A 25,527-nucleotide genomic window follows, 5' to 3' on the forward strand; every position below is an offset into this window, starting at 1 on the left:
TTCTAACTAGACCGGCTAAGCGTTAGCAGATGGAGGGGGAGCTATAATAGGAAAAATCCATTGAAAATTATCAGTTTTTATTTGCTATTATGGCTGAATGCGTGATGTCACGGTGGAAAGTATCAGAAACAACCTGTTCACAATTGTTAGATTGTTTACCATGCCAAATTTCATTTTCATTATAACTAAATTAAGGTAGTTGTTCAAAAACGAAGCTGAAACGAGTGGGTAAAGGGAAAAGAGCTGTTATTCGCACTCTAAAAAAGTCTCACTGTAGAACTATTTACCAGAGAAAAAAAGTTTAAAAGTTTTGCGTCCAATTAATTTTCAAAACTCGAAAAAGAGTTCCTATGATACCTTCTGCTCATATTTTTTTTCATTGCATGTGTGAAAACAACAGGTTTGAAACACGTTTTTTGAGTGACTCATTTGAAGCCAAAACAAACTTGAAACCTGACAAACAGTGAGCTCCCTATATCAAATAAAGGCTCTTTTCCAATTTCCCCCCTTTCAATTTAAATTTTGAAAAGTCTTTTAAACATTGTCATAATGCAAAAAAATTTGGGGTGGTGAACAAATCGACAACTCTGAACAGATTTGTTTTTCACGCTTTACAGCGTAACATCGCGCATTTAGCCGTAATAACACGTAAAACAAGCATAAAACTCATTATGTGTAAAGGGGGGACAGGAAAAGAGCCCAAATAAATAAACATAATATATTTTGATAAGAAACATGCAAGAAAGTAACTGAAATTTTTCTTTTCTAGAGATGAAGGATTACATCAGATTTTTTCACGCGCGTATTAAGAAACTATGCAAAAACTGCAGCAATTTTTCAATTTTAGCTTTTACAAATTGAGATTTTTCAAATACAGCTTTATAAGTTTTTTGTAAATTTTGCAGATATCTGTTTTTTTATAAATTCAAATTGAAATCGTTTGGCGCTGCGTGTACATAGCTCGAGTTGAAAAATCAAGATTTTAAAAAAGATGCAATGTTTTTTTGGCTCTTTTCCAGTTCCCCCTTTCAAAATAACAAGTTTTATGTTTGTTTTACGGGTTATTACGGCTAAATGATTGTGATTTTACGCTGTAAAGTATGAAGAACCAATCTGTCCAGAATTGTCGATTTGTTCACCACGCCAAATTTCATTGCATTATGACAACGTTAATTAAGCTTTTCAAAATTGAATTTGAAAGGGGGGACTGGAAAAGAGCCCTTCAATGTTTTAGGGGCGAAAATTTGAACTTGATGCTAGACTGTAAACACATCTTACCGTCGCTTTACCATCGTCAGCAGAACTGCTTTTGTTCCTCTCAACTAATTGTGACTCATCGTTTGTGCCAAATCCACTGGATGTGGTAGATGCCTGTGATGTTGAAGAGTCAGACGAAGATTCTGATGCTGATGATGATGCAGCACCACCACCAGTAGATGAGGCAACATTCTCGCCATCATTCACTCTCTGTTTGAGATCCAAACTCTTGGCTCTTATTTAGTTTCCAAACGCTCTCTCGAAAAAATACTTATCAAAACTGATGAAAATCCCTGAGTTGAAGGTATCTAGATCCGCCCCTGCAGCCTTAAAGTCTATTTGCAATTGTGCAGATGGGGGGGGGGGGGGTGATGCCAGAGATGTCCAAAAATGAACAACAAGATTTTTTGGCGGTCTTCATTTAGAGATGATTTTGGCTGTTTTCGTTTTTTCCACTACTTGCAAATGTTTACAACTGAAATAATTTTTTTTTTCACATTGTCCGATTGTGATGAAAATCTACACGAGGAATAATTAGGCAAAATAGAGCAGATTTCACAAAAATAAGTGGATAGTAGCTTTGTTTGTTATACGAACTAAACCAGTCCCTGCGTGAATAATTGGGACTTCTAGCTAGGATTGCTATCCAGCAAATGCGAAAATTAAAACCAAAGGTTTAACTATTGTCACTGGAATTCATAAACAAACCTTAAATCATTGTTCAACTAAAGTCGTGGATGTACCCCTTTAGTGTTTGGAATAAATGAAATTTCTTAAGAGTTCAGCATTATACCCATGAACTACTTTATCTCAACTTTTTTTAATTTATCAGTATTTGAAATTGGAAAGGTTCGCGTTCTTTCAATATTTCAGACCGGAAAATTTTTCATTTTTTCATTAATTGAGATCGGAAAATTATTCAGTCTTTCAGTGTTCGAGATCAGAAAAGTTTTCAGATTTTCAGTATTTGAGATCGGAAAGGTGTTTATTCTTTCAATATTTGTGTTAAGCTAATAAGTTCAAACCATTGGCAGCAGATGAGATTGAACTGTTGTATAATCTGGCTGATGATCCGCAAGAAAGAGTTCTTTAAATTGTTGTGATCCAATTTTATACATCTCATTTTAAATAGTTTACTAACAAGTTTTAGTCTCACCAACATCAATTCCACTCGCTCGGAGTGATCTAGATCACTTCTTAACTAACGTTTCAACAATCAAGTAATTCACTTATTTTAATTTACTAATACTTCTTATAAATAGAGTTAGTTATAGCATTAGATTATTTCATTATGGCTCATTCAAGCAGTAATGACTCTATCGTGAGAGGAATTCCAGAGTTCTGGCAGATTCAAACAATCGACACCCAAATCCGAAGTCAGATTGGAGAGATCTGTTCCCGAAGAGCAGTAAGAGCTAAAGAGAACGTAATTATAGATCTTTGGTTAAATCCAGTGGAAAAAATGTCAGACTAACACGTCTATCATGGAAAACGCCCCAGAAGACACTAAAACCAAAGGCCAAAAAAGCGCTTGATTGGAAAAAACCTTTCGGAACAAAGATATTACAACAATGAAGAAGCAGCTGCTCAAAAAACGGAACTCAAAAAGTTTAATGGAGTGCACCTTGAGGAGATTGACAAAGCTGAGATCTTTGGTTAATCTATCCTTCGGATCAGAAGGTTGTGAAACTTTTGTCCAAAATGCACAAAAGTCGAGGTCTCCCAGATTTCATTTAAATAATTTTGGAAAGTTAAACTTGATTTTATAGTGAAAGATAAAGTTCACCCCACAAAAAAATTATATATCGCAACGTTAAAATATAAACATTGTAATTAATCAAACTGTACATAGCACAGATGATGAAAATTCGCCGGAGTTTACAAGTGAAAAAACAGACCGCGCTTATAAAGAGGACTGAGGATTTAGAATTGCCCGGACCGAAAGCGGACAAAGCAAAAATGACCATTACTCTGCGCTAAATCTCACACCTATTTATGATGACGACGAAAATTAGTTAAAGAAATTATCAAACATATCCTCGGGAGACGCAAATCATGTATGCCTAAACATTCAAGTAGATTCCGCTAGTCCTGTTGATTTCGTAAAGAAAAATGTTTGAGACCAATTGAAGTTGAGCAATTGGTATGTCAGAATACATTCAATGGACCAAGCAACCGAGGATTTATATGTGGCTTCACAGATACAGAGATCAATGTTATCGAAAAAACACCATTTTGATATCTCCAGCGGATGGTACAATAAAGGATGCTCCTTCTTTCTAGCTAATAACCATGAACGAATTATCTTAGGCAATGACAGTCTTTCTAAAATGAAATAGAGGTAGCTCAGAAAAATTGTTCAATCACCATTCTCCAAGACCAAGTAAGTCAGTTAGTTCAATAAAAACCTCACATCCCTCAAATACGGAGATGCTCAAATAATGAAACGTACAAAAATTACACTTTTTCATGAGCTAATAAAACCATCGAACTATAGGAGAGGAGATTATTGGTCCGTTTATTGGCCTCAAATTAAGAGGAACCCATTAAATTAAAGTCTCGGTGACACATCAAAAAACTCGAACACTGCGAGGAAGATCGACTTATCAGTCCTAATTTCATATTTAGTAAGAAAGATAAAAGGATCAAGCTAGCGTTAGGTTCGAATTGATAAGCAAAAAAATTGAAATTTATAAATATCAAATGCTCGATTACCACGAAGTTGTAGATAATGTTGTAGCTGAATCATCAAAAAAATCCACCGGAGATGTTTAGTTCACAAAACTCGATCTGAAGAGCGCGTATAGGCAATTAGCCCTCAACTAATTTACAAGCAAACAACGTAAATTAAACATCGTAGGAGGCAATATAATCGTCATGTTTTTACAAATTGGGAAATATGCCCAATGAAAACCAGAGAGTCATGGAATTGAGAATTGGACGATAGTTCAATTGCCTCCAAAGAAATTTTTCTGAATATAAAGAATTCAAAAAATAATACCGACCTTGGATAGTTCAGTTTTGCCACCTAGTGCTCAAAACGAAATTTATACGAAGAAAAATAAAATGGCTGGGTTTTAAAATATTTGACTCAAGACTAATTCCTATAATTGACAAAACTTTTGCAATTAGGAAAATCGATCCCGAAAAACCTGAAAAAATTACATTTAATTTTCGGTTCTACAAAGAATTATATGAAATGTAATCACTTCTTGGCAAAACTGGGCAGTCAATTTAAGACCGTTACTAAATGAAAAGCCGTTATTCCTATGGAACGAAAGTCATACAACTGCATTTGAAAAAATCACTCAAAAGATAGTGAACCTGACAGAAAACACACATTTTGACACACAATTAGAAACCAGATACCAGTAGGAAGCCTCTCACAACAGTCTTGAAGACTCATTAGAATATTTTCCAGGGATTTGTTTGCGTCAAAATTTTTGATCCTTCACGAATCAAAACTTATTTATTTTTTTTTGCGAAAAGTTCAATTTTTATTATTTCTACCCCTGAGGGAAATTGTGTACCTACTGAAAAAATGTACCATAGCAAAGATATAATTGATCCCTCAGAAACCGTTTTTTTTAGTTCGCTGGATAAAGATGAAATTAATCCAACGCACTTAGCAATGGCAAAAAAAGGCAAAAATCTTTAAAAATGACTGATGAACCTTTAGACGTCACTTCCATATTCGATAGGAAATTTGTGTCATTACTCACAGAAGAGAACAACATTTTTTCCACAGGTGATGGAACTCCAAGGGCGAATGGATTTGAAAAATTTCAAATACGGGGCATACTTCCACCACTACATAAAAGTTTTCCACGACTCCGAAGGTTTAATATATACAGACGGAAAATTAGTAATTCTCTTTGCCTTGAGAAATGCTATCATGAAGATCCTGCGCGAGAATCACCCAGGATAATTCGACATGAAGTTTCTAGCGATTACATCTGGTTGCATCATATCTGCAGGCAGATATATCATCACGGTATAAATTGCACTCAATGTACGAAAACGCAAAACGGAAAACGGAAATTAATTACATTAGGCCTCTTTTTCCAAGCAATTTGTTGGAAAACAACACGAGCGTTTTGTACCAAAGGAAGAGATAATTTGGGATTTCAAAGATCCTTGGTACCATTGTGGGGCAAAAAACTTTACATCTTTTCTTGTATTGATTTTTTCTCAAAACTTCCTTCAGCAAAAATCACATCAAATACTTCGAATCACAGCGTTATTGATACTACCCAAGATGAAATTTACTTTCTAGTTATAGGAAAATTATTTAGAGTAGAGCGTGGTTCTTGTCGAAAAAATCAGTATTTTGAATTGTTTTACAATCCAAAAAAATAGGATCAATACTTTGCTTAGTCAGCAATCATAGATCCAATGGATTAGTTGAAAAACTTGTGAATAATAAAAGAACAAAAATACTGGCAATGTCATCCCGTTCTTTTTGATCTTCACTAGGTGACTCCGGTTCCCGCATTTTTTGGATTTTACGCCCATCATTCCGATCTTCAATTAAAAGTTCTCCTTTCAAGAAACATTTCGGAAGAAAATCGAATACCATTAGGAAATCTTTAGCCACAAATAACTTGAATTACTTTTAAGACAAAAGAAAATAAACCATTGCTAGAAATATAGCGCAAAACTGGAGAACGGACAACAAGATCGAGGACGCTTACACGGACGAACACTCACCTCAGAAAAACAAACACCCGACGGATAAAGTCTAGAACTCGGAGGACCAGACGAAAGTGGGAATGACCTCAAACAGCCGAATTCCCTTAGATAACCAGTTTTCAAAAAGTAGCATACTTCGCAAATTTAAAAATCGAGCTAATGTGCCCCCTATTTTGACAATTTTATTGCCGAAAGGGTTAGCTCCTCCAAATCCACTACGAAAATATGAGGTGAAGAAATTAATCATAAATCAAACAACCCGGTGAGAAAATTGAGCTCGTTAAAACCTCGCACTTTTCGAGGAAAATTATTTCCTTTCACGTCGTTAATCCAGTATCGAAGTAGGTAGCAGTGGATCGAAGAAAAAAATTACGGTTCCACTGGAGACAGACCCTGAAAACTTCACCCCACAAACGCCGAAAAAGACAACGGACAGCAAAACAACGACCCTCATCCAGTATTCATCAGCTGCACAGCCAAAAGAAAGAAAACCACAATCAAGTAACACAATTGAAAGAAAAGTCAAGCCAGAAGACTCTCCCAAACAAAAAAAAACAAGCAAGATTGCCAAAAAGTTTCAGTAGAAGACAACCACCTCTAACAAAGAAGGACGAACCCTCAGGTTACTTTGCTTGTTAGTTTGCTTATTCGCTCGGATAATCCCAATCTACGCAGTTGGATTTGGTCGGAGGGAGGTATTTTTTGTAGAAAATTCCAAAAAAAATTAGATAAAACTACTTTGAAACACAATCTTATGATTCAACCTTGTGTTTAATCGTACCACAGAAAAAAGAACAATGATTCTACCCGCCGCTCCAAAGGATACCCATGACAAACATACTGTGAAAACGATCGGCTTGGTGCCGCGACTCGGGAACATCTTACCCCATCAAAAACCTGTGCACAATTTTGTGTGATCTCAAATCCTGACCACTTGCCCTGTGCATCAAAATAGTTCTGAAATGCCGTTTTTTGGCTCTTCTTTTCCCCCCATCTCAAATGAGCATCAATATGCTAGTCTAACGAGTGGTTTTAAAAGGTTGATTTCGAAGATCAAAGATGTTTTTCATGGCCTAATAAGTCTGCATGTCAATTTTCATGACAATCTGACAATGTGAACAGTTAAGACCATTTATCCACGGGGGAAAGGACCAACACAAGAGCTGTACAGCTCATCACGGCGAACCGCTGTTGTGCCCCTGTTTAAGAACTACATACAAATTTTTTGGATATTTTTCTGGGCTGGGTAATGTTGCTTCACCCTCAAGCAACGAGCACGGATCATGGTGGGCCTCGAACATCCCTCCTTCCGATTGAGAGACGGAGACGTAACCACTTCACCACCGCTCCCCTAAATTAATTGTAAAAAATTGCAAGTGGGGGAAAAAGGAAAAAGAGCCGTTTTTTTCCCCACATATCTCCCATCCGGCTCTTTTACTTTGTCCCCACATTTGAATTTCATTTAATTTTTTTTTCATTTTCCCTTACCCTCCTCCCTATTGTTGTACCACAGAGGAGCCGACAAACAATTTTCAGGCTGTGGTAGCTGCATATATACATGCGCTATTGTAGGCTCTTTTTCCTCCCCCCCCCCCACCCCTTCAAAATTTTACAAAAAAAAAAAACACTTTTGTTCACATTGTCCGCTTGTCATAAAAATTGACATGCAGACTAATTAGGCCATGATGAACATATTTGGTATTAACAATAACCTTGTAAAACCACTCGTTAGACCATAAAATTGATGCTCTTGTGAGGTGGGGGGGGGGGCGAAAGGAAAAAACCCTGTTGTGTTTTTTTTCCAGGGTGTGTTAGGTAAACTGCAGGCACACTCACACATGTATTCAAATGGGCATGTTTACATTTTGCCTGTCCCACGTCACAATTAAGGAGATCTGACCACACACAGAATCGATCCTACGACTACTGTTCCGAAGATAAGGGACACAATAGGTGTGTCATGATCTAATCAGTTCGCGTGCCAATTTTAGTAACTATCGGATAAAGTGAACCAAAAACGTCGTCAGAGGGAAAAGAAAAAGAGCCCTATCAGTAATGCATATTCCTATAAAGATGCAAATATTACTCCACTGTGCGTGGTTGTTCATTGTTTTAGCTCTTTTTTGTCCCCCCCCCCACACGAGCATCAATTTTTTGGTGTAACGAGAGGTTATACGAGATTGGTTTTGAAGACCCAATATGTTTGTCATGACTTAAATAGTCAGCATGTCAATTTTCAAAACAGTCGGACAATTTGATCAACAAAATTACTTGTACAAATAAGCAGCTGGGGGAACAACAAAGAGCTTCTTTTTCCTTCCCCTAGTTTCAATTTTTTACTAAATTTTTTTCACTTGAAAATATTGTTATAAAATTCAATCACACGCGGATTAATTAGGTCATGACAATTATTTTTGTTCTTCATGCTTAACCTTGTAAACCCGCTCATTACACCTTAAAACTGATGCTTGTGCGAGGTGGGGGGGGGGGGTAATGGGGGGCAAAAAGAGCCACTTTTTCTTATCGTTTTCACTCTTATTCTGAAAAACAGCAAGAGCTTGTATAAATAGAGCCGGACTTGTTCGTAATCGATCTGCTGTTCTCTCTCCTCGCTGATTATTCCCCCTCCCCCTCCTCCTCCTCCTCCTCCTCCTCCTCCCATACAGTTGACTGGGTCTGTGTTGAAGTTGAGAGCATCATTCACCACCTGGTCCATGCCCCTCTCTCTACTCTTCCACTTTCTCATCCTCTTTCTGCTTTATTCACTTCTTCTCTTTTCTTCCAAACTCTAAGTCTGGCTATTCTACCGTTTCGCTCCCCCCACCAAATATAAATATCAAGTTTATGCTGTAAAAAAGGGGAGGTTTTATGTGATAGTAGTTGTTCAAGACAATTGGACAACGTGAGCAAAATTTAGCAAAAACTAGCAAATATTAGTCAAAGGTAACGAATAACAAACTCAGGCTCTTTTCCACTAACCCCCCCCCCCCCCCCTCCCCCCCCCCCCCCACACACACACACACACACACACACACACACACACACAAACACATACATATGAAATTCAGTTTGAAAAACTCAGTTACATTCAGCTACATCGTTACAACATCACACATAAGCCATAATAACACGAAAGACAGCTTCGAAAAGCGTAGGGGGAGAGGAGAAAAAACCAATTGCAGGCGGAGAAAACGGTAGAAGAGCCAGTATCTTGTTTTCGTCTTAAAAAATGTAAACTTGTATTTCAGCTTCCAGTATTTGCAAGAATTATTTTTTTTGTTGTCAAAATTTTTCAGTTTTCTTTTCGATAGCTCAAAACTTTTGGTAAAGGTGCCACGTGCTGATATTGCATATTGAAAAACAGATAGCTGTTTTGTTTAGATGAGGCATTCCAGCTGGCTTTTTTTCTTTTCCTCCCACCTGCGATTTTTTACTAGCAGTTTGGCTCTTTTTCCTTCCCCCCCCCACCTCACTTAAACATGAACTTTATGGTCTAACGAGTGGTTTTACAAGGTAAATTTTGAAGACCAAATATGTTTGTCATGGCCTAATTAATCTTTCATGCTTTCATGACAATCGATTAAAGTGAACAGTAACTTCAAATATAAAAAATTGCAGGTGGGGGAAAGGAAAACGAGCCAGCAGTTTTCTGTTCACATTGTTCGACTTTTACAAAAATTGGTATGCAGGCTCATTAGGCCAAGATAATTGGACTAAATACTTAACTTTGTAGGACATCTAACTACACCATAAACATGATACTTTTGTGAGGTGGGAGGGGGGATGAAAAGAAAGCATTCCGGCTCCCCACTAGCTACATACTAATTTCAAACTTGAGCAAGGATAGCCGTCTGCTGTGCAAGTAACGTAGATTGCTCCGACCATATTCCTAAAAAAATTCAAATATATTTCATTTCAACTCAGTGATGTTTTGGCTCTTTTCTATGCCTCCTTTCCGATTTTCCCCTACCCTCATAAAATTACAAAAAAAACTGTTCAAAAGTGTTCACACGGCAGTTTGCATGCAAAAAATGTGGAAAAAGTTTGGTCACATCTTCACTCTGACACGTTTTATTGCATGTTTATAACATGAAAAGTCAATTTAAAAAAAAACGTGCATATTTTGATTTTCATTTCATAGCTTTTTCCATTTCCCCATCCTTCAATTTCAAATTCAAAAACCTAATTTGGCATTGTCTTAATGCAATGAAATTTGGCATGGTGAAGGAATTAACAATTGTGAACAGATATGTTCTTCATATTTTTCATCGAAACATTTCGCATTCAGCCATAAAAACATGTAAGACAATAATAAATCAGGAAACTTGAAAGTAATTGGAAGAAGTAGAAAAAAGCTGCCATTGTTGAGCGTTGCGTGACGAAAGAAAACAAAAACTTAGAACTGTAGCAAACTCAATGTCCATATTAAAACTGGCCCCACATATTATATTAAAACCTTTCCCCCACATTGCATATATTTCTCAGTTGTTGCACGTGTTTTAATGTCTGAATGCGTGATGTTACGATGTAAGGTACGAAGATTAAAAGTGAACACAATAGTTAGTTCTTTCACTATGCTGAGTTTGATTATATTATGATAACTTATAAGATATTTCTTAAATGAGAGGAGGGAGTGTAAAAAGCCAAATAGGTAAATTGGACAAAAGTTTTTTTTTCAAAAAAAGACTGGAAAAAAAATTTTGTTCTGAAATTTTTCAACATTACGAGACAAAACCGTGTGTTTTTTGAAACGTCAGCGGACTCCACAAATGGACAAAAACAGATTTGTCGCGAATTAACGTCATTGCTAGTTTTTTTTTCAATTTTTTTTTGCTGTTTTGGATTCCACGATCAATTAGCTAAAACACTATGTTATTGCACATTTCTAAAACAAAATCCAATTTTGCTATATCAGCAAAAATTTTTGCGGAACCCAAAACCGTTTGTGGCATCAATAATTAAATAATAAATTATGTGTATATTCAAACTACACTGACGCAGAATTTGTAATTGCAAGCAGAATCTGTGAATTGTAAGTGGAATCCGCAAATTGTAAACGGAATTCCCAAAACGCAAGCAAAATCCGCTTTTATTTGTGGATTCCAGTAGCATATAGAGATAAGTCTTGAAAAAAGAGCTAGTTTTGTGTGGGTCATCAGCAAGGTTTTCCAAAAATTCAACCTCATTTAGTGCCAACTGTTTAATCTCAATTACTGCCAACAGTTCAAACTCAGTTACTGCTATCAGTTTGAAGTCACAAGCTAGACTTTTTTGTTGGTTTCCAGTATTTCTAAAATAAAACACAAAAAAGTTGAAAATGAACTGATGTAAATCTTTTGAAAAATTATAAGGCTGATTTATCAAATAATAATGCTAACTAGTTAGGTCAAATTTTAATGATTAACAAAGAATCAGCTGAAAAAAGTTACCTGTAAGAACAAGAAATTAGTTAGGGTGTTTAAAGAGTTTTTTCCAGTTTCCCACCCCCCTCGTAAAATAGCAAAAAAAGCTGCTCAAAAATTTTTACGCGGAACTTTGCATGTTATAAATGTTGTGAAAATTTGATCACCTGTTCACGCTGACACGTTTCAATGCAGTTTTTAATATAAAAAAATAATTTTAAAGAGACTTTCTTTTAATGTGAATTTCAGAAAAAATCAAAGGGTGGAACTGGAAAAGAGTTGTTCAATGCAGTAAACTTTTGTTCAAGGATTTTGTGTGTTAACCGAACCAAAATCGACCTTAACTCTGAGCCTTTCGTTACCATAATTTGAAACAAAAGGAGCAAAAACCTAAAACAAAACTGAAGTGTTTTCAAAGCCAATATTTAAGAAAGCTTAGTTTTTTTTCGATACATTTTTCAAAAATAATTTAGAAACTAAACAATAGAAGGAAATGTTAAACCTTAACGCACTGTTCTTGAAAACAAACGAGTTATGGCGACGGCAAAACCCTTTACTTAAATTGAATAGTCCAATTTGGTTTTAGCCGTCCTGCGAGTCTCAGTTTTGAAATGATGCGATGATCTTTACATTTTCACCAACCGTCTCGGACCTTCACCAACATATTGATTTCCTGGGTACCACTATTGAAGTAATTTTTTGTTTTGGGGCTTCGTACCGCCCTCCGTTCAATGGAACACGTTTAAACTATGCATCGAAAACATAAAACCAAAACTTCTCAGCCTTTGATGGTGTGGTAACTAACAGAACCTCTGAGGTTTATAATGAAAACGGAGTTGGTTTCACAGAGTTAATTTAATAGTTGAAACCGTATTGTTTTATTTGGATTTCTTTATCCGAGTTCGACTGTGTACGAAGTCACAGATCTGAGAGACAAGCTCTCTATTTTTAGCAATAAAGGTCACGTAGTAATTGACCTTGGTTTACATAATAGGATAATATAATTTACAGATAACGATATGAACAGCATGTCCAAGGCCACTATATGGTTATTGCAAATGCAGTAGCAGTTGCGGTACCACAGATGGTTAATTTTTCATTAGAACAATCCATGATCGGCAAGAAATGTTTTTCGTTAGGTGATCAGAGAACGGAACGAAGTTTGTTGGCTCGGCCAAACAGCTGTGGTTGAGCATCGAAAATTGGAATAATCTTGCAACTAGACTGTTGTCTCATAAATGGCTTGTCCGAAAATAAAAAAAAACAAACTCCTACAATGCCATTCGGAAGCGTCTGAGTAAATCTTGCCCCGAGCATCAAAAGAGTTTTCGAAATCGAAAGCATGCTGATAGACTTCTAATAACTTTTTTTTGTTCCGTCCAGCAGTCTTTCATCAATCGTACGACCACATCCGTATCCTCCGATCCGATTCAGTTTGGAGAGTGCACGCCAAGTCTTCTCGATTTGGACACTATGCAAGTGGCTTTCCCTTCTAATTTTTCGGCTAAAATTTCAACCTATGCAGGCTCTTCGCACGAGCACAGTCCTATGCAAATGTCATCTGTACTCATAAGCTAAAGATTTCAGAGCAAGGCTAAGCAAATGAGTAAAAAAGGCTAAAACGCGATTGCTCCGTTCATTTGTTGGCTTACGGTAACAATGAAGTAGCGCATTCTATCGTTTAACGATCGCTAACCGGTGAATATTTTCATCCAATCGTGAAATGTGGACCCGACCTCACTTCGATTGGGGAGGAGGATGTTAGTGCGAGGCAAACTTTACTGGCATTTTACAAGACAGAAAAAAGATCTACTCTTTAAAAAGTTTGAACTAAAACAGCTTTTAGCCGCTTTTAAAGACACTTTTATCTCTCTATGACTTTTCGCAATGAAGCACCTCAGGACATATCAAAGTGTTCAAAAGTCCAAACTTTTTCTCAAAACAATTACAAATGACGTTTTTAACTTGTTTTAAACTTGTTTTTTAAAGTTAATTCATTCGAAACGTTATCTTCTACAGTTTTGACCAAAGGAAACTCATTTTAAATACGTTAATATTTGTTTCTACAAAAAGTGAAACACGTTCCTTCTAGGCAAATTATGAACATTTCATTGCTTATTCCATATCGAATTTATTTCAAAATTTTGAACTTATCTTTTTCTGTACTCAAAATTTTTTATGCCAAAAAGGTTTAATTTTCTCAGTTTTTGAATTCTGTTTGGTTATGTGAGGTACAGAAAAAAAAACAAAAAGAGCTTCGAAATGAAGAACAAAAAAATTGTTTACTATATAATTATCGTAAGAGTAGTAGTAAAAGCGACTTTGAGTCAAATTTGAGCAAAAATCAAAGTACTTGCTAGTCTTGCAGACAACTTTAAAATTACGAAATTTGCAAAAGGGTAGAAATTATGTTTTCTCTTTTTTCCCAAAAACTTTGTAAGAAAATCCTAACCATACAATTCAAAAAGAAATGCGGCCATACTCCAACTCTTATAGGCAGTTAGGAAAAAAGAGCTCAGAAAACGACATGTGACGAAAAAATGCTAGAATGCCTAAACTGTATTTGTAAACAAAAGTATTTTGGTTCTCAAAATTTTGAAAATACCAACTTGAATATACCAAATTTTGGTGTTTTCTTTTTCCAACACTGGCCATGTTTACTTTGTTTTTTGGTTTTTTTATTACAGGTGAAAGCGTGACATAAAAATTTAAATGATTTTTTACTCATCTCAATATAAAAATTATCAAAATTTTGTTTTTTTTTTCCACTAGTGGTCAATGTTTTTTCCTTTTCGGTCTTTTTATTAAATTTTTTTTGGCCGTCCGATTTTTTTTATTCAAGGTCAAAACTTGCAAAGCAATGAGCCTAAAAATGATTGCATAGCACTGCACTCAAATAGTGTTTTCATTATGAAAGTACTTCGTCAAAAAAATCAAAAAAAAACTGACACCATGATATGTAGTTTTTGAATCAACACCTAATGAATTTGCGCTGAAATTTGACAAAGAACGTGCATCGAAGGATCTTTTGAGAGACAAAAAAATCTGCTTATAACTCTTCTCTAAAAATTTATTTGACAAGGATCGTGATGAAAACTTTTTTTCAAAGTTGGCGCTACGATCAATGAATCAAATAGGTATGGGCATGTGTTCAGTTACCTTTTCTCGGATCTTAGCAAGTATTAGGTTATTCTGCCCAACCGTTCAGATTCTAGAAAAGCTCATACAAAGCGGTATGACATGGCGCAGCCAGTAGGATATAAACACCCCCCTGAGTATTCCCCTTTTGGCAAAAGGCATCAGTAGAACCACAACTGGAATGGTCAAAGTTTGCCAAAGACGAAATAGAGGTAAGAGTTTTACTAAGAGCAAAACCTCCAATTTTACAACCAACCGATCCAACCTACGAAGTTGAAACCAATAGAGAAACAGAGGCTCAAAAGCGCTATTGAGATATCAGAAACCAAGAGAAAAGAATCACTTGGAAAAACAACGAAATCAAACCAGAGACAGAGGCGAGCTTTGCAACAACGTACCTTGGGACGATTCGGACGTCGAAGTAAGAAGTTAAAGTTTTCTATGTCTTGGAGCAAAAGTTCAACGAAAATTGCAACAAAAAAGACCACACCTCAACCTGCAGTCGCCAACTACACGAGAACTCCTAGAAGACAACCGCGACGTCACAAGAATTGTAGCTCTTAAAGGATATAATTCGATATGTCAAAATCATTGAGAAAAGAGAGAAGCTGGTGTTCCAAACACAAATCCGTTTGGAACATCAGCAACCTCAATAGAAACATTCAAACAGGAACCTATGGGTTATTTTCAACCACGCGGAAGAGGTGGCACAAGAGGATATCAAAACAAAAAAAAGGCCAGGGAAACCCTCGAGGACAAAATATTTTCCCCAGGGAAAATAAAACACGAGATGTGATCCTTATCAGCAGAACGGCCAGAACAAAACGTGATATAAATGCGGCAGACAATTTGGTCCAATCATTTACATTCAAGCCCAGCAAAAAAGAAAACTTGCACAAAAAGTTGTTTTTCCTCCAGTTCTCTTTCCTCCTAGAGGTCATCTGCCCCATCCGATCCAGACTGACCCCTCCTGAACCCCCCTCGACCTCCGCGGAAGCCTCTGCCCCTTCCACCGCCTCTCAGAAATCCCCTGTAAATCACATTTTTAACACAAGAACTCGAATGGTGGACAAGGCAGCCGAGTAATAACACACCGAAAATGAACAGCACCAACTAACAAGTTAAAATTTAGGTCAATTATTTCAATCTACACGTTATAACGTAACCGTTCATCAAAAATTGCATAACTATTGCATAATTGCTTAGGTTTATAGGTGGTTATATGCTAGCTTGTTCAAACTGCAGCTTGTCCAAAGAGAAGTTCTTTGAAAAAGATAACGAACGTTAAATTCGGAGCTGTTCAAAGCCGATTATTTGTCACCTTCACTAAGTCAGCTTAGCTATTATTCAAAATCAATGACAGCATAATTGTTCGCATCACAACGGACTTGACGCCTTTTATTTCTTTTGTTTTTATTTAAAGGAATGGCGGACCAGGTTGACGCCTTTCCTTCTAAAGCGTTTTAGGGGGGCGGATGTTAATTTGGTCCAAGTTGAAACTTTCAACGAATCAGAATCGAAAAATTTACAATATGCGAGGCAATTCCATTCCTAATCAAATTCGGGGTGGAGGATGTTAACTTGGTCCGGAGTTTAGTTAATCCATTCTAGTTACCTTGGGGGAGGTGGTCCGGCATAGAATGCAGGCGGTCCCTCGAAAAACGAGGGCGGAGGGGGTGGTCCCCTGAAGAATCCCCGACTGGGTCCCCCTCTGAACATACCCCTGGGTGGGGGTGGGGGCATGGGTCCCCCGCGGAAGCCACCTCTGAACGGCTGTCCACCTCTTGGAGGCATCATTGGATTCTAAATCCATTTCAAAGTGGCTAAGTTAGTAAACTAGATATTGAAACAAAAATGATTTTGAATGAAAACATAGCCAACACACAGTTGGAAAAGAGTCATGGACGCAAAATTGAACAAAATTAATGAATTAATTTTCTGAAAAAACTTCAATTTTTAAATTTCATGGAAAAAAATCTTGTGAAAACTGGGTAAAGTTTTTATTCCGCTGAAAATCTTAAATTAAAATACACTTTCGAAACTAGAATTCGATCAACTTTTTTGTGACCTTTACACTTTAGCTGTTCAGTAGAGAAGTTTGCCCACCTTTTAACAAAGGAAAGCAACTGAACATTGAAAGAATTCAAAAGTCAAACCGCGAACAAACAAAATTGAGCGTGAACAAAGATTTTTAGCTTAAAAAAACCAAAAAACACCAAGAATTATAAAAGACTATTCACTGCGTTCATGACTCTAAACCAGGGTTCACTGTACAGGTCATGATAATGATGCACCCACAAAAACTGTTAAAAATTAAAAGCCATTATCCGTAGCTTCTCTATGATTTGTACCAAAACTGATAAAAAACTAGAATGAAAAAGACATCTACTCACATATCCACCGAACATCATGTCTTCGCGGAAGTACCTCGGCGGAGGCTGCATCGGCGGCCCGTATCCCCCTCGGAACGGGGGAGGCATGCCTCTCATTCCCCGCATGGGACCAGGAGGCCCGCCCCTGAACCCACCGCGCGGAAATCCTCCACCCCTGAATCCCCTCCCTCGCCCCCTGAAACTTCTCTCATCGCCGGCCCCTTTCTCTTCGCCTTCTGCGCCACTACTCTCGTTTGTTACTCTTCGAGTACGGTTGAAAAATCTCGACCCCCCACGTCCTCTTCCTCTGCCTCTGAATCCCCGGCCCCCGAAGTTCCGAGATCTGAAACAAAAAATATTTTGTTAATCCTGAAGCCCAACCTGGAGGTTAAAAAGTTAAGCTTAACTAGACTATGATTTTCTCGCCATGCAAATTGTGGAATATTTCACAAACCTCACAATTAATTTGGAGTATCGTAAGTTTTCTCGGTATGGTGACAATTCGTCGCAATCATAAAAAGCAACAACTCGTCGCAAAACAATTTAACCAATATTCATTCCTTAGCAGTTCTTTGAAGCCTTAGATATCGAAAACCACTCTTTCTAAGACATGTTCGTTTGTTTGCTGTGTATTGCTAAATCAATTCAACTTGAAGCTTTCTATTTTGTTGCTAAATTGTTCTGCGAGGATTGTCGCTATTTGAAACGCTATCAATTGCCGTCTCACGAAGAGTCTTAAGTCTTTTTGTTGACTAATTTTACCTGTCGGGTGCGTAGATGCTTCCTTGAACCGGTTCACCAGATGGCCCTGTCACATTTGCCGCTTCATTGCCTTTGAGACCAACAACCACGTCAAATTCAACCTTCTCACCGTCGCCAACACTTCGAAAAAACTTCTGCGGGTTGTTTTTAACAATTGCAGTCTAAACACATTCAGCAAAATTAACGATGCTTACTAGAGTCCAATATTGACTGATGCGGATTAACTAAACTAATTATTCCCATAATTAAGCAACAAGTAACCCAGAATCGAAATAACAAAATCTAGACAACCTTATATGAGAATTTTTTCGAGGAATACTGTTGAGACCACAATTTATTCTTTTTACTAGGATGTTTTTTTCTGCGATTTCGGCTGGTTAAAAAGTCGTTAAAGGTTTAAGTGATACTAATAAAAAACCCTTCAAGTCTTGATGCGGATTTCAAAAAGACATTTTAACAGAGGTCAAGCGAAGCTTCGCAAAACTTACCATAAAACAGAACTAACATAGCAGCTAGCCGAAATAATATAAATGTAAAAAAGAATAAAAGAATGCGAAAAAAATCTAGTACCCGGTTGCAATACCCTTACTTATCGCAAGGGTAACAAAATTAGTGTGTCTAGAAAAAACCGGTTCGAAAATGTTGCTCAATTGATTAATAATACTCACTACTAATACTTAGTCACAATTTTTGGAAAGATTTTTTACAAACTTAAGCTACTTCAACTTGAGTTTGAGCATAATTTCAGTCCACTCAAGCAATCCAACACAACGGCTTTTTGATAAAATGCATACATGTCAAAAAAAGTGTCTTATTCTTTTTGATAGTTGATTGAATAATTTGACATTTGGTCGGATTATTTTGTGCTAATCATAGAGCAATCGTTAGTCTTGTATTAAAATGTGGTACTGCTACATCAGGTACAATTTCTCAAACTATGTGTATTTTGCGAAACCTTGACAGCTCCAAAAATACTTCTGCCAATTGATTCACTCATTTAGCAGAATTTTGATTTAAATTGTTTGTTATTTTGAGCTTGTCCTGTCCTTGTATATGATGTACATGTACAGAAGAGATGAAACTTCGCATGCATGTAAGAAAAATTTTAGAACAAAATCGGGCATCTTCATTAGTAATTCCCAGCAATTTTCACGAAAAGAAAATCTCCGTCAAAACTTTTGATTCAATTGATTTTTGGTTTTGCTGCAAATGAAAATCATATGATAGCCGATTGCTGTTCAACTAGCACGGTATGTTCCCACAACGGCAAGCTAACCAAACTAGATTTTACTTATGTTCGATTATTTTTTGGTGAGTTTATTATTGGGTGTATTAGTGATTTGGCTTTACGTGTGGTTATTGAAGGAACCATTTGCGGAAAAGAAAAGAACCCCTGCATCACATTTGTTGATCGAAAAAGCCTTTGACCGTATTCCCAGGGAACTGATCCCATGATCTCTGCGGCAACAGAGTTCCCGAAAATCTGGTATGACTAAAAATATATCTGCACACTGAGTCGAAACCCAGAGTTCACCGGCCCCAAGGATGCAGTGCTTACTTCGAAACTAAAGTAGGTGTAATCTGCATAAAGGATCGGAACTTAGCCCATTGTTATTTATAATAGTAATGGAAGCGGCAACGAGAAACTGTCGTTCCATTGTGCTATGGGATATGCTATATGCAGATAACCTTGAGATATCCGCTGAAACGGAATCTCAGTCTTTTGAGAAATTTAATATTGGCACAAGGCTTTGCAAAACGCGGTTTTAAAATAAACGTGGATAAGACAAAAGATTTGATTCCAGACCAAAAGTGTGTCCTCAAAAACCGGAAAATATTCATGCGCTCATTGCTTAAAGGGAGTATGTGCCAATTCAACACTCTGAAAATCTGGTAATCATTCTTCGCTCTTCATTTTTGGCTACTTATTAACTATGTGACGAAATAACACATTGCAAGAAGTGTATGGTTTTTCAGAATTTTTCCTAAGAAACGAAGGACACGAGTTTGATCAATTAGTTCACACACGGCTGAGCTCCGCATTACTAGCAAAAAACGAAACTGCTTCTAACTCGATAAGTAAACAAGGATTGCCGGTTACTGTGCAAGTAGCACAGAATGTTCCGACCAGTCTTAGGAAAATGCAAAAATATATATTTTTTCAAATAGTTGTTTCTTTCCCGCATGGTGTGATAAAGGATCTGAACGAAAAAAAGGCATACTTGACAGTCATAGAAAAAAGGCACTCGGAAAACAGTTTTTAAAGAAAATTGATAAGAAAACATTTTACAAAAACGTTTTAAAAAATTTGAAAAATTTTTGCAGAAAAATTTGAATTTTTAACCTTTGTTTACAGAATGGCGCTAAGAAATTCAAAAACTACTTTTATTTGAGTACAACTAAGTTTTCACGGCTTAAAAAAAGCTGAAATAAGCTATTGAAAGTCTACACACACGCTCACACCATATAAGTTCGAAAATTGACCAAAAACAAAAATTTCATACCGGTTTTTCTCAACACTGTGAATAAACTTTAGAAATTCTCTAATATCGTTCGAATCACGATTGAAAGAGCTTTATTATGATATATCGCTCGATCCATTCTGACAACTGTTTGTGGTACCTGATTTTGCGTGGAAAACAAAAAGAAAAAAGACTAAGACACACGAATACAAAGTTCCTCCCCATTTTTCAAATGGTCAGAATAACTAGCTAAAGCAACCAAGCAGAAATTCAGGTTTTCACCTTTCAGTCTTATTTTACTCGTCTTCTTATTTCAGACCAATTCGGACAGCATTAACTTAGAAACCAAACAAAACGTTTCTGGTGATCAAGAGCAAATGAAAGCTCCTCTATAAAAGTATCAGTACTTGGTTACAAAGACTAACAACTTTAATCCAGAATTGAAAAACCAGTTTTTACTGTGTGCAGTAAGTTTTCACAACAACTTCAACTTAAAAACAGATGAGCTCAGGAAAAAGACCATTTTATTTAAAGACCATTCATGAGAATGTTTCAAATGGCATCAGCAACCAACAACAATTTTTTTTACTTCACTCTTCACCGATAACGATTTCAGGCCTTCAGAAAAATTTATAACAAATAATCAGAAGGTCGAAAGTATCATTTCGAGAAAAACTTATTGCATTGTGAAAACTGGCGTTTTCAAGGGTCTTTCACAACTTATAATCAGCCAATGGTAGAATCAAAGGGTAGATGCTGTTTTATTACCATGTATGGGAGGCCTATATTTGGGAAAAACTCGTTTTCAGACCTGAAAAGATCATTTTTGTACTGTTTACTGATTGGTTTTTTTGTCTAGGTCAAGAAAAAATTTTTGCATGGACTCTAAGTAAATGTTTAACATAACGGTCCTTGAAAATCCTTACCGGCCCTTGGCATTTTAGAAAAACGCTGACCTGTTCTTAAGTTTGTCCACAAGTGTAGTTGAACCCGTCAATTTGCTACTGATTTTATATGAAGTATTTTTACAACTCTCAATTAAAATCTGGTAAACAATGTCATTTCCAATTTACTGTTTTATTACTTTCCAACAAAAGGTTAAATTAGGTTCCTTTCAATTCGAGCTTTTTTGTTAGAAAAAGTGGCAGAGGTCTGGAAATGAAGAACACCGGCTGATATATCGGAGGCAGAAAACAGTCGAAAAACAGCTAGTTACTGGAGCTAAAAAAAGAACCAAACCAGAAACCGTGAGAAAAAACTTCATAAAATGGAGGCAGGTCATAAAATGTTCCGCCTTGCCAAGCAAATGAAAAATGACCAAAAAGATGTGTGACCAACATGTTCTCTTGCAGCGGCAAAGCTACTTCTCAAATCTTTCAAATGAAACTAATCCGTTTGAAACGGAAGATATCCCCCGTGGCTGGCCTATTGAAGAAAATTACTATCCAGCAAGTGACACTTGCACTGAGAGAGATGAAAAAATAAAGCCGTGGACCAACACGGATAACATCGGACATGATAAAATTTGCTGAGGATTGTGGACTTTTTGAAGTCCTTAAGGAGAAGTGGGACTCTGATCTAATCCCCTCCGAATGGCGTGAAAGTTAAACTGTTACCTTTTACAAAAAAGGCAGTCCGTTAGAACGTGGATCCTACAGAGGCATACGATTACTGGAACACGCATTTTAAATTATCAAAAAAGTACAAGAAAAACGTCTGATACATTTGATTAAAAAATATGAGATGCAATTTGGCTTTACGTGTCGTTATTGAAGGAACCATTTGCGGAAAAGAAAAGAACCCCTGCATCACATTTGTTGATCGAAAAAGCCTTTGACCGTATTCCCAGGGAACTGATCCCATGATCTCTGCGGCAACAGAGTTCCCGAAAATCTGGTATGACTAAAAATATATCTGCACACTGAGTCGAAACCCAGAGTTCACCGGCCCCAAGGATGCAGTGCTTACTTCGAAACTAAAGTAGGTGTAATCTGCATAAAGGATCGGAACTTAGCCCATTGTTATTTATAATAGTAATGGAAGCTGCAACGATAAACTGTCGTTCCATTGTGCTATGGGATATGCTATATGCAGATGACCTTGAGATATCCGCTGAAACGGAATCTCAGTCTTTTGAGAAATTTAATATTGGCACAAGGCTTTGCAAAACGCGGTTTTAAAATAAACGTGGATAAGACAAAAGATTTGTTTTTAGACCAAAAGTGTCCTCAAAAACCGGAAAATATTCATGCGCTCATTCCTTAAAGAAGTATGTGCCAATTCAACACTCTGAAAATCTGGTAATCATTCTTCGGTCTTCATTTTTGGCTACTTATTAACTATGTGACGAAATAACACATTGCAAGAAGTGTATGGTTTTTCAGAATTTTTCCTAAGAAACGAAGGACACGAGTTTGATCAATTAGTTCACACACGGCTGAGCTCCGCATTACTAGCAAAAAACGAAACTGCTTCTAACTCGATAAGTAAACAAGGATTGCCGGTTACTGTGCAAGTAGCACAGAATGTTCCGACCAGTCTTAGAAAAATGCAAAAATATATATTTTTTCAAATAGTTGTTTCTTCCCCGCATGGTGTGATAAAGGATCTGAACGAAAAAAAGGCATACTTGACAGTCATGGAAAAAGCCACTCGGAAAACAGTTTTTAAAGAAAATTGATAAGAAAACATTTTACAAAAACGTTTTAAAAAATTTGAAAAATTTTGCAGAAAAATTTGAATTTTTAACCTTAGTTTACAAAATGGCGCTAAGAAATTCAAAAACTACTTTTATTTGAGTACAACTAAATTTTCACGGCTTAAAAAAGCTGAAATAAGCTATTGAAAGTCTAGACACACGCTCACACCATATAAGTTCGAAAATTGACCAAAAACAAAAATTTCATAACGGTTTTTCTCAACACTGTGAATAAACTTTAGAAATTCTCTAATATCGTTCGAATCACGATTGAAAGAGCTTTATTATGATATATCGCTCGATCCATTCTGACAACTGTTTGTGGTACCTGATTTTGCGTGGAAAACAAAAAGAAAAAAAGACTAAGACACGAATACAAAGTTCATCCCCATTTTTCAAATGGTCAGAATAACTAGCTAAAGCAAACAAGCAGAAATTCAGGTTTTAACCTTTCAGTCTTATTTCACTCGTCTTCTTATTTCAGACCAATTCGGACGGCATTAACTTAGAAACCAAACAAAACGTTTCTGGTGATCAAGAGCAAATGACGAAAGCTCCTCTATAAAAGTATCAGTACTTGGTTACAAAGACTTACAACTTTATTCCAGAATTGAAAAACCAGTTTTTACTGTGTGCAGTAAGTTTTCACAACAACGTCAACTAAAGAAACAGATGAGCTCAGGAAAAAAATCACTTTATTTAATGACCATGCATCATAATTTTTCTAATGGCAACTAACAACCAACAACAATTTTTTTTACTTCACTCTTCACCGATAACGATTTCAGGCCTTCATAACAAATACTCAGAAGGTCGAAAGTATCATTTCGAGAAAAACTTATTGCATTGTGAAAACTGGCGTTTTCAAGGGTCTTTCACAAATTATAGTCAGCCAATGGTAGAATCAAAGGGTAGATGCTGTTTTATTACCATGTATGGGAGGCCTATATTTGGGAAAAACTCGTTTTCAGACCTGAAAAGATAATTTTTTGTACTGTTTACTGATTGGTTTTTCTGTCTAGGTCAAGAAAAAATTTTTGCATGGACTCTAAGTAAATGTCAAACATAACGGTCCTTGAAAATCCTTACCGGCCCTTGGCATTTTAGAAAAACGCTGACCTGATCTTAAGTTTGTCCACAAGTGTAGTTGAACCCTTCAACTTGCTACTGATTTTATATAAACTATTTTTACAACTCTCAATTAAAATCTGGTAAACAATGTCATTTCCAATTTACTGTTTTATTACTTTCCAACAAAAGGTTAAATTAGGTTCCTTTTAATTCGAGCTTTTTTGTCCGTGAAAGAAGTCAAACTCCAAAACTCTGGATCAAACGTACAATCCCCCCCATAGTGACCTACCGTATAAAGCCCTCCCCAAGCATGTATTAATTTTGGAAATTAGGTCCGTATAAAATATGCATTTCATACAAACCCGCAAATAAAACTGTTTTTAACATTTGATTCTGCGGGATTGCACTTGCACGCTCTTAATTACCTAGATTAGCGTTTTATTACAATTTTCTTTATTAATACGGTTATTTGAGAACAAATCTAGGCGATACTCAAAGTTAGTTAAAGAAAAATCCGTATTTTCTCCCCTTTAAATCGATTTGTGGGGAAATTGTACGGTTGATCCGAAACTTCTGTTCGATTCAACGCAGAAATTTGACGTACTTGATGAATAAAAATATCTTCCTGGGTATCGTCTCTATTAATGAATCCGTAGCCATTTCGAACATTGAACCATTTCACGACTCCAGTCACTTTTTCCGCTATAACAAAAACAGAGTTTACTCATAATAATCTCTGTAATTAAGAAACTCACTACAACAAGTACCAATTATTTTCCTGTCAGCCAGCCCATCTTTGATGTTACTGGTGTTACTCTGAGGTTGTTGATCTTTAACCTCGGCTGCTGCGGTCATTTTGATGTTACAAGGGCCCTAAAAGATATCCAAAAGATGTTTTAATTTTCACATGTACTTTCTCTCTGTCAACAAACACAAGTGTCTAAAATTTGAAACCTTAAAATTTGAAGGATCACATGCTCAAAAAATGAAGAGAAATTCCAATGAGAACTGCAATTCCATCTCAGTTGAATTGAAAATTCAGTTTTATATGTAAAACAAAAAGAGCAATGAGACAGTTTTTTTGTAGCAGCAAATAGCGTTTCAAAAAAAATTATTTTGCAGCTATCTGATTTTCGAAATTTCGTCAAAAAATTTATTTTAAAAACTAAAAATTAGGTGTGCAATTGCAACACATTTGAACACCAATAATTTGAACAATAATTTCGTTTTTAAATGGGGCTACTTTTTCTACGCTCCGTCGCTGTGTAGTTTTTGGTTGAATGTTACATATTCTGATTTAGCCTAAGAAACAAAAATCATATTTTTATGTGGAGCAGTAGTTGTTTTCCAATTTCAAGTTGTGTTCAAGGTCTCGGAGCTCTTTTCATAGTCGTTTTTCACAAATCAGTTTACAATTTTAATGCTACTGCTCTTTTACAGGATGAAAAATTTCATCTTCATGAATATCAAATCTTGAAAAGGTCGACAACATTTTTCAAAAGTTTCATACAAAAATTCTTATGTACTTGTTTCGAATATCATCCTGTATAAATTAATGTCTAATCTCGGTTGTTATGGTATTTGTAAATGTTCGGAATCTAGGAACTTCAAGATTCTGAACGACGCTTGTTTTACTTTTGCTTAGTTTTGTCAAACTGAAGTCTTCTGGCTAA

General features: G+C 36.4%; 3 protein-coding genes across 3 annotated transcripts in view; 1 reads left to right on the forward strand and 2 right to left on the reverse strand.

Annotated features, from left to right (window-relative positions):
- LOC134853964 (AH receptor-interacting protein-like) overlaps positions 1-25,527 on the forward strand; it is a 567,995-nt gene that overhangs the window by 350,692 nt on the left and 191,776 nt on the right. The window lies entirely within an intron of this gene.
- Positions 1-25,527, reverse strand: part of LOC134853965 (probable caffeoyl-CoA O-methyltransferase 2) — a 166,687-nt gene that overhangs the window by 42,099 nt on the left and 99,061 nt on the right. The gene's annotated exons all lie outside the window — the stretch shown is intronic.
- LOC134854539 (Y-box factor homolog) lies at positions 15,386-24,804 on the reverse strand. Its single transcript, XM_063870835.1, has 6 exons — positions 24,622-24,804; positions 24,459-24,556; positions 17,624-17,784; positions 16,883-17,204; positions 16,105-16,292; positions 15,386-15,519 (listed from the first exon to the last, which is right to left on the reverse strand). The coding sequence occupies exons 1-6, from the start codon at positions 24,707-24,709 to the stop codon at positions 15,420-15,422; spliced, it is 957 nt and encodes a 318-aa protein (XP_063726905.1). The 5' UTR covers positions 24,710-24,804; the 3' UTR covers positions 15,386-15,419.

The sequence above is a fragment of the Symsagittifera roscoffensis genome, chromosome 9 (assembly GCF_963678635.1).
Source record: "Symsagittifera roscoffensis chromosome 9, txSymRosc1.1, whole genome shotgun sequence".
NCBI classification, from domain to species: domain Eukaryota; kingdom Metazoa; phylum Xenacoelomorpha; order Acoela; family Convolutidae; genus Symsagittifera; species Symsagittifera roscoffensis.